The sequence below is a fragment of the Sciurus vulgaris genome (assembly GCF_902686455.1).
Source record: "Sciurus vulgaris genome assembly, chromosome: X".
In the NCBI taxonomy this organism is placed as follows: domain Eukaryota; kingdom Metazoa; phylum Chordata; class Mammalia; order Rodentia; family Sciuridae; genus Sciurus; species Sciurus vulgaris.
Genome location: NC_136471.1, coordinates 54,928,137 through 54,941,281, shown reverse-complemented (window position 1 = coordinate 54,941,281; position 13,145 = coordinate 54,928,137). Strand labels below are relative to the sequence as shown.

General features: G+C 34.4%; 1 protein-coding gene across 1 annotated transcript; it reads right to left on the bottom strand.

Annotated features, from left to right (window-relative positions):
- Positions 1 to 10,667: 10,667 nt before the first annotated feature.
- Positions 10,668 to 12,912, bottom strand: LOC306651915 (G2/M phase-specific E3 ubiquitin-protein ligase-like). Its single transcript, XM_079124876.1, is given in 4 exon segments — positions 10,668 to 11,855; positions 11,857 to 11,925; positions 11,931 to 12,864; positions 12,866 to 12,912. Coding segments are annotated over 4 exon segments (2,088 nt in total). The 5' UTR covers positions 12,898 to 12,912; the 3' UTR covers positions 10,668 to 10,802.
- Positions 12,913 to 13,145: the final 233 nt, after the last annotated feature.

The window sequence follows — 13,145 nt, the reverse complement described above, 5'->3', positions numbered from 1 at the left end:
GAGGAATTTTCCTACTATCCCTATTTTTTCTAGTGTTTTGAGCATGAAAGGGTGCTGTATTTTATCAAATGCTTTTTCTTCATCTATTGAAATAATCATGTAATTCTTAACTTTAAGTCTGTTGATATGGTGAATTACATTTATTGATTTCTGAATGTTGAGTCAACCTTGTATCCCTGAGATAAAATCCACTTGATCATGGTGCACTATCTTTCTAATATATTTTTGTATGCGATTTGCTAAAATTTTGTTAAGAATTTTGCATCTATGTTCATTAAGGATATTGGTCTGAAATTTCCTTTCCTTGATGTGTCTCTGTCTGGTTTTGGTATCAGGGTGATGTTAGCTTCATAGAATGAGTTTGGGAGCGTTCCCTCCTCTTCTATTTCATGGAATATTTTGAGGAGTATTGGAATGAGCTCTTCTTTGAAGGTCTTGTAGAACTCAGCTGAGAATCCGTCTGGTCCCACGCTTTTCTTTGTTGGTAGGCTTTTGATGACTTCTATTTCATTGCTTGAAATTGATCTATTTAAATTGTCTGTGTCTTCCAGATTCGGTTTGGGTGGATCATATGTCTCTAGCAACCTGTTAATGTCTTTGAGATTTTCTAATTTGTTGGAGTATAGATTTTCAAAATAGCTTCTAATTATGTTTTGTATTTCAATACTGTCTGTTGTGATATTTTCTTTTTCATCATGAATTTTAGTAATTTGAGTTTTCTCTCTCCTTCCCTTCATTAGTGTGACTAAGGGTTTATCAATTTTGTTTATTTTTTCAAAGAACCAACTTTTTGTTTTGTCAATTTTTTCAATTGTTTCTTTTGTTCCAATTTCATAGATTTCTGCTATGATTTTTATTATTTCCTATCTTCTACTACTTTTGATCTATTCTTCTTTCCCTAGGGCTTTGAGATGTAATGTTAGGTCATTTATTTGTTGACTTTTTATTCTTTCTTTGAATGAGCTCAATGCAATGAATTGTCTTAGTACTGCTTTCATAGTATTTGAGAGATTTTGGCATGTTGCATCATTTTTCTGGTTTATCTGTAAAAATGTTTTTCTCTCCTCCTTGATGTCTTCTGCTGTCATTCCATCATTCAGTAGGGCATTATTTAGTCTCCAGTTGTTGATGTAGTTTCTATTTTTTATTTTATCATTGATTTCTAATTTCATTCCATTATTATCTGATATAATATAATGTAGTATCTCTATTTCTTTGTATTTACTAAGAGTTGCTTTGTGGCATAACATATGGTCTATTTTATAGAAGGATCCATGTGCTGCTGAGAAAAAAGTGTATTTTCTCATTGATGCATATTCTATGTATGTCTGTTAAATCTAAATTACTTATTGTATTATTGAATTCTATGGTTTCTTTGTTCAGTTTTTGTTTGAAAGATCTATCCAGTCATGAGAGAGGTATGTTAAAGTCACCCAGTCTTATTGTGTTGTGGTTTATTTAATTTCTGAAATTGAGGAGTGTTTGTTTAACGCACATAGATGTTCCATTGTTTGGGGCATAAATATGATTGTTATGTCTTGATGATGTATGTTTCCCTTAAGAAATAGGAAATGTTCTTCTTTAACCTTTCTAACTAACTTTGGATTGAAGTCCACTTTCTCTGATATGAGGATGGAAACCCCTGCTTTTTTACACAGTCAGTGTGCATGATATTTTTTTTCCCATCTTTCACCTTAAGTCTGTGAATGTCTTTTCCTATGAGATGAATCTCTTGAAGGCAACATATTGTTGGTCTTTTTAATTTTTAATCCAATCTTCCAGTCTATGTCTTTTGATTAATGAGTTTAGGCCATTAACATTCATGGTTATTAGTGAGACATGATTTGTATTCCCAGTCATTTTGGCTTGCTTTTGGTTTTTAACTTGACTTGGTCTCTCCTTTGATTGGCTTTTCCTTTAGTTACTTTGCTGACTTTCATTGTTGTTTTTTATTTCATACTCATGGAATATTTTACTGAGAATGTTCTGTAGTGCAAGTTTTCTACTTGTAAATCCTTTTAACTTTTTGTTTATCATGGAAATATTTTATTTCATCTTCAAATCTGAAGCTCAGTTTTGCTGGATTTAAGATTCTTGGTTGACATTCATGTTCTTTCAGAGCTTGAACTATGTTGTTCCATGCCCTCCTAACTTTTAGGATCTGGCCTGAGAAATCTGCTGAAATCTATATTGGTTCCCCCCTATATATAATCTGATACTTTTTTCTCACAGTCATTAAAATTCTATCTTTATTTTGAATGTTGTGCATTTTCATTATAATGTGCCTTGTTATAGATCTGTTGTAGTTCTGTACATTTGGTGTCCTGTAAGCCTCTTGTATTTGATTTTCCATTTCATTCTTCAGGTTTGGAAATTTTCTGAAATTATCTCATTGACTAGATTGTTCATTCCTTTTGTTTGTATCTCTATGCCTTCCTTAATCCCAATAATTATTAAATTTGGTCTTTTCATGTTTTTCCATAATTGTTGGAGGTCCTATTCATATAATTCTTGGAAATTCTGTTCAAGATTTCTTACCATCTTCTCTGTTTGGTCAACATTATTTTCAAGATTAAATATTTTGTCTTCATTGTCTGAGGTTCTGTCTTCCAAGTGATCTAGTCTGTTGGTGATGCTTTCTATTGAGTTTCTAATTTGGTATATTGTTTTCTTCATTTCAAGGATTTCTCTTTGTTTGTTTTTTTTTCAGAATCTCTATTTCTTTATTGAAATGAACTTTTGCTTCCTGCATTTCCTCTTTTAACTACTTATTGGAGTGATCATTTGTTGCCTGCATTTAATCTGTTATATCATACTTTACTTTGGGGATTTTTTTAATTATGTACATTCTGACCTCTTTTTCTGACATTTCTTCTACTGCGGTGTCAATGGAGCCTATCAATATAGCAACTCAGTTTGTTTGGGGAGCTTTATATTTATATTTATATTTCCCTTATTTTTTCATGTTATTTGTGTATCTTCTCCTCTAGCAGTGCAGATATGAGGTATTACAGCTTTCTCCTATAGATTTAGAGTGTCCCTGCAGGTTTCAAATACCTCTCCTTTAAGGGGGAGATCAATATTAGTAGCACCCAGTATAAACAATATGCAACCTTAAACCAAATAGCCCATACTAAGATGTTAGCAGTATTGTAGTAATAAACAGAGATGATGAGTTTGATTATTTTCTACAGTATAACCAATAGGTATATAATAAGGTCTACAATTTCCAATGGTGGGCAAAAGGGATGGGGAGGGGTCTAGGATATAATCTTAAGGAGTATATAGTGGTACTAGATCATAGGAAGAGTGAAAGCAGAGTAAAAAACATTGGTTGTTAACATGAGAAAAGAGAGTGAAGACTCAAGGAAACAAATAAGAGGAAAATAGAATAATAAATATATAATATTTATCATTATATAATATATAATAATATATTTTTAAAAAATTACATCAAAACTGTAATATTCTATTCAAATCTCCCAGTCTTCTGTAGCCTAATGAATGGAAGATACTTGATAATGAGCTTCTAGTTTCCAGCAGGTGTTCCAGGATGGGAGCTGCCCACACTAAAGATGGCTGAGTCTGCATCAGGGATAAACCAAGATGATGGCAGAGGTGTCCCAACAAGATGATAGATGATGAGCCATGGGGGTGGGGGATTGGTGGGGGCTGAGTCCACATGTGAAGCCTGTGCTGAGTTTGGGGGGACTGGCATTGTAGATCAACTCAGGACTGGACCTGTCTAGGCCGAGCCTGGGGGCTCTAGATCTGGCAGTGCAGGGCTGAACTTATCAGTTTGCATTTCAATGAATAGAAAAATATAGTTTTTCTCTTTTCTTTTTTTTCTTTTCTTCCCCCCCTCGCCCCCCCCCCCTGCAGGAGCTCAAACCCAGGACCTTGCACATGCCAGGCAAACACTCTACCACTGAATTATAGTCTTGACCATTGAAAAATTCTTTCAAAATGCAAGTCAGGACACATTACTCCTCAGCCTAAAAGTTCTCAGTGGTGCCTCATTTTACTCTGGATGTTGGCCAATGTTCTCACAATGGGCTTTCAAGGGGCTACATGATCTGGTTCCCTGTAGTTTCTCTGAAATCTTGCCTTCTTTTTATCACCCATATTGATTCTGATTCAGCCATACTGGCTGCTTTGCTCTTCTTGGGTTTTTGTTTTTGTTTTTGTTTTTGTTTTTGTTTGAGGGGTGGGGGAAAGAGCAACTACATTTACAAAACATTTTCTACAGTATTTTGCTATAATTGTTAGATTTTAAGGGCCATGTGGCCCTTAGGGCTTCTAAACTAAATATCCACCTGTCTAGAATATTCTTCCCTTAGATATCTACATAGCTACTCTCTCACTTTACTAGATCTTTGAAGTCTTGCCTGATTATAATATTAAAACAGAAATCCCTCCTTCAGTGGGTACTCCCTTTGGTTCTCTATAGGTTTTTTTTTTTTTGTTCTATAATATTTACCATGTAACATAACCCACTAGAATAAGCTCCATGAGGGTAGGGGCTTTGTTCTTGTTCTGGTTGTTTGCCCAATTTTTTCATTCTCACATCCGCAGTAGTATGTACTATGTAGTAAATAGTTGATAAATATTTGCAAAAGGAAGAAACAAATTAGTCAAGTTTATTTTTCAGAAACTCGAAGGCTCTTTTCTCACTTAATATTGTGTACTTTTATCTCATTAACAAATAACCAATAAAGTACTGAATTTGTAATTTTCAAAATATGGTATCAGATCTCAACTCCAAACTGCAAGGGAAATTTTCAACAATTCAGACTCTTTTGACAGAATAGTCAATAAATCATGATAATATATATGCTATGATGGGGAAAATCAAACCAAATGTTTCAATCATTTCTTTCTGGAATTGACTCCTTTCACTTACCTGAAAATTAGGAATTTGAGCTTATTTTCTAGTACTTGCCATCCTTTCTGGAACAACTTCTACAAAGGGACAATAAATTCAAAGTTATACTCGAGATGAAACAAATTATGGAGGGGCAATCATGGAGAAAGGAGATGCACAGATTATTAATCAGAGAAATAGAGTCACAGTTGCTATATTCAGACAGAACACAAATTTAGAATAAGAGATAATTTAATTCCTAATTACAGCTAGTCTGGCTTCTTATAAGATGGGAACATTTGTAGGTGTTAACAAAGAGCCAGGAGGATGCAACCAATGTCCTGCCATGGTTACATCATTAAACACTCTACAAAAATGAGCCTGCTTACTCAAACTCTCTCATAATTCCTACAGGATCATAAGCTAACAGAGCATGTTCTCTGTTTCAACTGACAGAAAAGAAATAGACTCAGCTCTTCACTTACCCTGATACTAAACAATTCAGACAAATGTCAAGAATGAGTGCATATTCTTCGAATGATATTATAAATAAATATAATCTTCCTGGAAATCTATATAGCAATAGTTACAAAAATTATTTAAAATTCCTATCTCTAGGTCTTAGAACAGAAGTTATAAAAATTTGTAATAAAGTATGGCTTTAGTGTAGATTTATTTATCTAGATGTTAACTATTTCATTTTTTGTAATAGTGAAATTATTAGGAAGAAGTACTCAAATGCCCAACAATGCAAAATCAATGGTCCATATTTTCCACAATTAGCACTTACTAGTGCACATTTTTCACAGTTCAACCTATCCCTTCTGTATAAGTATTAATGTTACAACACTCTCAATATTTCATAAGTATTAATAATACAGATGAACAATGCAATAAGTATAAAAAATGCCACTGACATTGTGACCAAAGCACCAAAGTCAGGTGCTGGGGATATAGCTCAGTACTATCACTTGCCTGGCTTATGTAGGATTCTGGGGTTGATTCACAGCACTGAAAAACAACAAAAAATACCAAAATTAATCACTAATATAAATTTTATGAATTCCTTCTTCCATAATTTTAATCTGTTAATAAAGCTATGAAACTATTTTGGTTTGGTTTATGAAACCAAATGGCTCCTAATGTATTAAGTTCAGTTTGAATAGCAACAAATGTCTCTATTTAATATTAATTAATTCAGCATATTCCTTAATGTATTTGGCCATGAAATATTGTCTTTTGTGTAAATGTTAATATATTAACATGAGAGTTATTTGATATTAATTTAGGAAATGTTCATCTCATATCTCCTCATTTTACATATTAAAAAGCCCAAGCTCAAGGTTATGACATAAATTAACCAAACTTGAACACTTATTTGCCTAATGCAGTTAGAACTCAGAACTTTAGACACTAAATTCAGTTTTCTATTCCTTTTTTCAACTCTTACTCTGTAGGCATGCATTTTATATAACTATAAATTCTGAGTTGAAATACATGTATCCTTTTTTATCCTCTTTTTTTTTGTGGACAGGGAAGGGATAAAATAAGAAAGAATTTTATGTTTTGCTCAGAGAACAGAAAACAAGAAAACAGCACACAACAACAAATGCACATTATAGAAAGAATACTCATGAGATAATTTATTTAAAATTTGATAATGTATTTAAAAATTAACATTTCATATTTGTAACAATAGTAAAAAATTATATTTATGTAGTGATTTATAACATATAAAAATATTTTCATGCTGGGTACAGTAGCACACTGCTGTAATCCCAGCAACTCAGGAGACTGAGGGAGGAAGAGGGAAAGTCCAAGGCCAGCCTGGCCAACTAGTGAGACCCTCTCTCAAAAGAAAAAAAATTTTAAAAAGGGCTGGAGCTGTAGCTCACAGGTGGAACATTCCTGCATTCACTCTTTAGTAATGGAAAAAAAAGAATATTCATCATCATTATGTGAGTTAAATGTGAACAATTATTAAACTTCAAACTCTTTTGTACTCCTTAGAATTGTCATGACCTTATCTATACTTGAACTTTCAGAGGACAATGTGTCTCATCCAGCGAGTACAATGAAGACTCGGCTCTCAGATGGAGTTTTAAGGTCTTTATTTTTATGGGAGAGCTTCTGAGCCGAGTGCCTGGTTCTTCTTCCTCCACCGCTGCCATCTTCTTCTTCTTCTCCCCACGCAGCTCTCTCTCTCCTTCTTCTCTCTGGCGCAGCTGCTGCTGCTCTCCGCCGCGAAAAGTACGCAGCTTTATGGGATGTAACAGCCAATCACCTAATGGGTCAGACATTTGGCTCTTGGACACTTAATGGTGGGTAATGAGGACATGTAGTGATCACGAGCTGAGTACGGACGCGGAGGAAATCAGTCAGCCAATGGAAAGCACCTCCTTAAAGTTGTTTTTCTTTGTGGTTGGAATTCTCCACCGCTATTTTAGGGCGAGGCCAGCTACCACTGCGGGCCCTACAGGGCAGCGGCCTCCAGCACAATGCTTTGTTTGATGAATTGCCTTATCTTCAGTCAATGGTTCTTTCTAGATACTTGATTTTGGGAGTGTGCCTGATGTTTAAAATGGTTTAGGTTCTCAAGTTTAAAATAATTTAGGTAGTTCTGTATGTTAGTCATAGTGCTTTTCACTGGCTAATACTCCACATGGTTTAGTAATTATTTTTCTCTAATTTATTGCAGTAATCCCCCTTTATCCATGACTCTGCTTTCCATAGTTTCAGTTATTTGTGCTCAATCACAGGTAAGAATAAGGGTGAGTATAGTACAATAAGACATTTAAAAAATTTTATTTGTTCTAATTAGTTGTACATGAAAGTAAAGTGCATTTATACATTTTGATAGATCATACATAAATGGAGTGTAATTTCTCAGTTTTCCAATTATACATATTATAGGATCACTTTGGTCATGTAGTCATACATGTACATGAAGTAATAATGTCTATTTCACTCTACCATCATTTCTTCTCCCATACCCCTTCCCCTCCCTTCACTCCCCTCTACCTAATATAAAATAACTCTATTCTTTCCTATCCCCCCTCCCCTTATTGTGAATTAGCATCCATGTATCAGAGAACACATTCAGCCTTTGATTTTTTGGGTTTGACTTATTTCACTTAGCATGATATTCTCTAACTCCATCCATTTACCAGCAATTGCCAGAATTTCATTCTTCTTTAAAACTGAGTAATATTCCTTTATATATATACCACATTTTCTTTATCCACTCATTTGTTGAAGGCATCTAAGTTAGTTCCACAGTTTAGCTATTGTGAATTGAGCTGCTATAAACATTGATGTGGCTGTGTCACTATAGTATGTTGATTTTATGTCCAGGGATAACTGGGTTGAATGGTGGTTCCATTCCAAGTTTTCTGAGGAATCTTCACACTGCTTTCCAGAGTGGCTACACCAATTTGCACTCCCACCAGCAATGTATGAGTGTACCTTTATCCTCACCAACATTTATTGTTGCTTGTATTCTTAATAATTGTCATTCTGATTGGAGTGAAATGAAATCGTAGAGTAGTTTTGATTTGCATATCTCTAATTGCTGGAGATGTTGAATTTTTCATATATGTTTGTTGATTGATTGTATATCTTCTTCTGTGAAATGTCTATTCAGTTCCTTAGCCCATTTATTGACTGGGTTCTTTGTATTCTTGGTTTTTAAAGTTTTTTCAGTTCTTTATATATCCTAGAGATTAATGCTTTATCTGAGGTGCATGTGGTAAAGATTTTCTTCCAATCCATAGGTTCTCTCTTCACATTATTGATTGTTTCTTTGGCTGAAAAGAAACTTTTTAGTTTGAGTCCATCCCATTTATTGATTCTTGATTTAATTTCTTGTGTTTTAGGGGTCTTGTTAAGGAAGTCAGGTTCTAGGCCAACTTAGTGAAGATTTGGGCCTACTTTTTCTTCTATTAGGTGCAGGGTCTCTGTTCTAGTGCCTAAGTCTTTGATCCACAGTGAGTTGAGTTTCATGCAGGGTGAGAGATTAGGGTTTACTTTCACTTCATTACATGTGGCTTTCCATTTTCCTAGCACCATTTGTTGAATAAGCTATCTTTTCTTCAGTGAATGTTCTTGGCACCTTTGTCTAGTATGAGATAACTGTATTTATGCAGCGTTGTCTCTGTGTCTTCTATTTTGTAACATTGGTCTACCTGCCTATTTTGATGCCAATACCATGCCATTTTTGTTACTGTTGCTCTGCAGTATAGTTGAAGGTCTGACATTGTGATACCACCTGCTTCACTTTTCTTGCTAAGGATTGCTTTGGCTATTCTAGGTCTCTTATTTTTCCAATAAATTTCATGATTGCTTTTTCTAGTTCTATGAAAAATGTCACTGGGATTTTAATAGGAATTGCATTAAATTTGTATAATGCTTTTGGTAGTATTGCCATGTTGACAATATTAATTCTGCCTATCCAGGAGCATGGGAGGTCTTTCTATCTTCTAAATTCGTCAATTTCTTCTTTTAGTGGTCTGTAGTTTTCATTGTAGAGGTCTTTCATCTCTTTTGGTAGATTGATTCCCAAGGGTTTTTTTTTTTTTTTTTTTTTTTGAGGCAATTGTGAATGGGGTAGTGTTCTTTATTTCTCTTGCAGTGGATTCATTACTGATGCATAGAAATGAGTTTCATTTGTGGGTATTGATTCTGCTACTTTGCTGAATTCATTTATTAGTTCTAGAAGTTTTTTGGTGGAATTTTTTTGATCTTCCCAATATAGAACCATACCATTAGCAAATAGTAAGAGTTTGAGTTCTTGTACACCTATTTGTATACCTTTAATTTCTTCCTTCTATTTAATTGCTCTGGCTAGAATTCCAAGGACAATGTTAAATAAAAGTGGCAAAAGAGGGCTTCCTTTTCTTGTGCCAGCTTTTAGAGAAAATTTTTTCAATTTTTCTCCATTTAGAATTTTGTTAATCTTGGCTTAGCATAGATAGCCTTTATAATGTTGAGGTATGTTTCTACTATCCCTATTTTTTCTAGTGTTTTGAATATGAAGGGGTGCTGTATTTTATCAAATGCTTTTTCTGCATCTATTGAGATGATCATATGATTCTTGTTTTTAAGTCTATTGATATAATGATTTATGTTTATTGATTTCCAGATGTTGAACCAACCCCACATCCCTGAGATGAGCCCCACTTGATCATGGTGCACTATCTTTTTAATATGTTTTTGCAATTGAGTTGCTAGAATTCTATTGAGAATGTTCACATCTATGTTCATCAGGGATATTGGTCTGAATTTTTCTTTCCTTGCTGTGTTGTTTTGGTATCAGGGTGTTATATTGTCTGGTTTCGGTATCAGGGTGATACCTGCATCATAGAATGAGGGTGGAAGGGTTCCCTCCCTTTCTATTTCATCGAATAATTTGAGGATTATTGGAGGAGTACTGGTGTTAATTCTTCTTTGAAGGTCTTGTAGAACTTTGCTGAAAGTTTGTCTGGTCCTGGGCTTTTCTTAATTGGTAAGTTTTTAATAGTGTTTTCCATTTCACTATTTGAAATTGTTCTATTTAAATTGCATATGATCTCCTGATTCAGTTTAGGTAAGTCATGTGTCTCTAGTCAATATTTTCCATTTTATTTGGGTATAAATGTTTATAATTGTTTCTCATTTTCTTCTGTTTTTCATTTGTGTCTTGTGATATTTCCTTTTTCATCACATATTTTAGTCATTTGGATTTTCCCTATTTTTCTCTTTGTTAGTGTGGGTAGGGGTTTATCAATTTTATTGATTGTTTTCAATCAATAAGCTTTTTTTTTAATGTTCACATCATAAATTTTATTGGGTCAAGAAGGTGACAAGTTTGTTCAAAAGTGATGATTAATAGATTTTTGAAACAAAAGAAAGTTATTAATAGCAGCTTTTAAAGAAGCATCTCTTTGTTCAAAGAAACATTTTAATGTTCAATGTAATGAGAACTTTCTTCCTTTCCTAGTCTTAGAGTGTTTCTTATGGCGAAGTCCATATTTTCTTGAAACTCTTTATATGTACTCGTGATTGGAAGAGCTAAAGAGTTATTACACTTGTTTCCAACAGGAAAATCCATATGAAGACACTCAATTGAAGGAGTGGGTTTAAATCCTGCAGGTGGAATGGAACTGCAACCGGTTGCAAAAATAAGAATGTCTTCCATTGTTGTTGCAGATTTACCATCCTCAATGGTCTGTAAGTAACTGTTCCAAAATCCCAAAGCTTGCACATCAGGTAATGTGTGTACTGTAAAAAGATCTCTAAGGATCTTTGCAGAAAGATTCTCAGGTTTATGACACAGGATGTTACAAAATGCTTCTGGGTAAGTCTGAATTTTCTCCAAAACACCAAGAGTTTTCAGACCCTGCTTAAAACTTTCAAAGGGTGCTTGGACTCTCTTAATTACATGGTAGACAAGTATATCTTTTACCAACATATACTTATCACTTAATGTTGTTATAAGTCTTAGACATCCAATAAGGTCTAGGTAGTTGTAGCATTCATTTATTACTGAATTTAAGTCAGTCATATTTGTTTCAGTATTTATCCTTACTATAATTTGTGCTACATCAAAGTCTGAAACATCATCTAAAATTGGTTGGGTATTTTCTGGTCCATAAACAAGGCAGTTAAACAAGGTTTTAGAAAAGAAACCAGGTGAAGGACCACCATGAACCAAAGAAATGGCAAGCATTTTTCCAGCTTCATAGTAAAGATTCTCTTTCAGAGCTTGAGAATTTAGAGACAAGTTCTTTGATAAGGACCCTTCAAACAATGATGAGTTCTCAAGATGTTGCATCAAAAGACTCAGAAATTCCTGCTTTGATCCAGGAAGCTCTCTTCCAAACTCATCATTTTCATTAACATATGCTACTTCGATTGTGTACAAAGGATTGAAGTTTTGATTCCTGAATCCATCTAAGACACTATTCCATATATCGGCTTTGTTGATAAATAATCTTTTAGTTTTTTTTTTTTTTAATTTGGAATCCTAATTCTATCAGAATAGTAGAAATATCTCTTCTGAACTTGCTGCCTTGCCTTTTAGTCTAGACCAGTAATTCTCGAAGTGTGGTCCTTGACGAGCAGCAGCAGCATCACCTCGGAACTTGCTCAGTAGGTCTTTACTCTGAGCTCCCGGTGACTGTCTTGGTAACTTGGGTGGTGACTCTTCCAACAAACAATCAGTAATTGCCACATTATTAGAGTTGGATAATGCATGCTTTTTTGCTTTTTGGAAATCTGAATTGTAGATAATACCTCTACATTCCAAACACTCCCAATTTTGTTCCCATGATCGTAGTGAGGAACAGGCTAAATGTGTTCCACTAGAACCACAACACTGACAGCGTTTTATTTCCCATTTGCTATCAGGTGCATTATATTCTCGCCCTTCTTTACAACGACATCTTCGAACATCACAACGCTCATAATGCTGCAGAAGGTCTTGATAAGCATTTTCCTCTAATTCCCAAGATGCATCTTTTTCAGGAATATGAATTCCCATTCTTAACATCTCTTTCTGAAAGGTGTCACTATTACTGCATATTGTACACCTGAAGAAAAATACTCCTGCATTTATTGCTTGAACCTGTAAACAGTCTCTGTGAAACCAAGCATTCTTACAACAAGGACTTCGTAGTATGTTATAAGTAGGAACAGGCTCAATATATTCCAAACAAATGGTGCATGGTAAGGAATCACTGTAATTATTGGATGCAATTATTTGAACAGGTCGATGTTTCCAACAAAATGACGCAAAATTGCCAGTGAACTGGAAAATACATTCTCTCTGAAGTCCACATGGGAAATGATAACTTTGTTTACATCGAGGTGCAACACATCCAATTGAAGCACCATTTTTCTTACAAACACAGCATTTCAGTTTAGAAGCTCTATTTACTTCCTTCCTGATGTCTTCTATTAGAATGCCATAAACACCTTCTTCTCCTTTACCTCTCTGCCAAATTCCACTTGACATCAACAAGAGTCTGTGAGTCACCAGGTTTATTTTCATTCATTTTACGAGGCGCACGGAGCCTAAGTTCCAGGGTGGCTGCGTCACTTTTCTCTTCTCTCGCAGCGCTCTCAATAAGCTTTTGTTTTGTCAATTTTTTAAACTATTTCTTTTATTTCAATTTTATTGATTTCAACTCTGATTTTAATTATTTCCTGTCTTCTAGTACTTTTGGTGTTGATCTGTTCTTTATCTAGGGCTTTGAGATACAATGCTAGGTCATTTATTTGTTGATGTTTATTCTTTTAATAA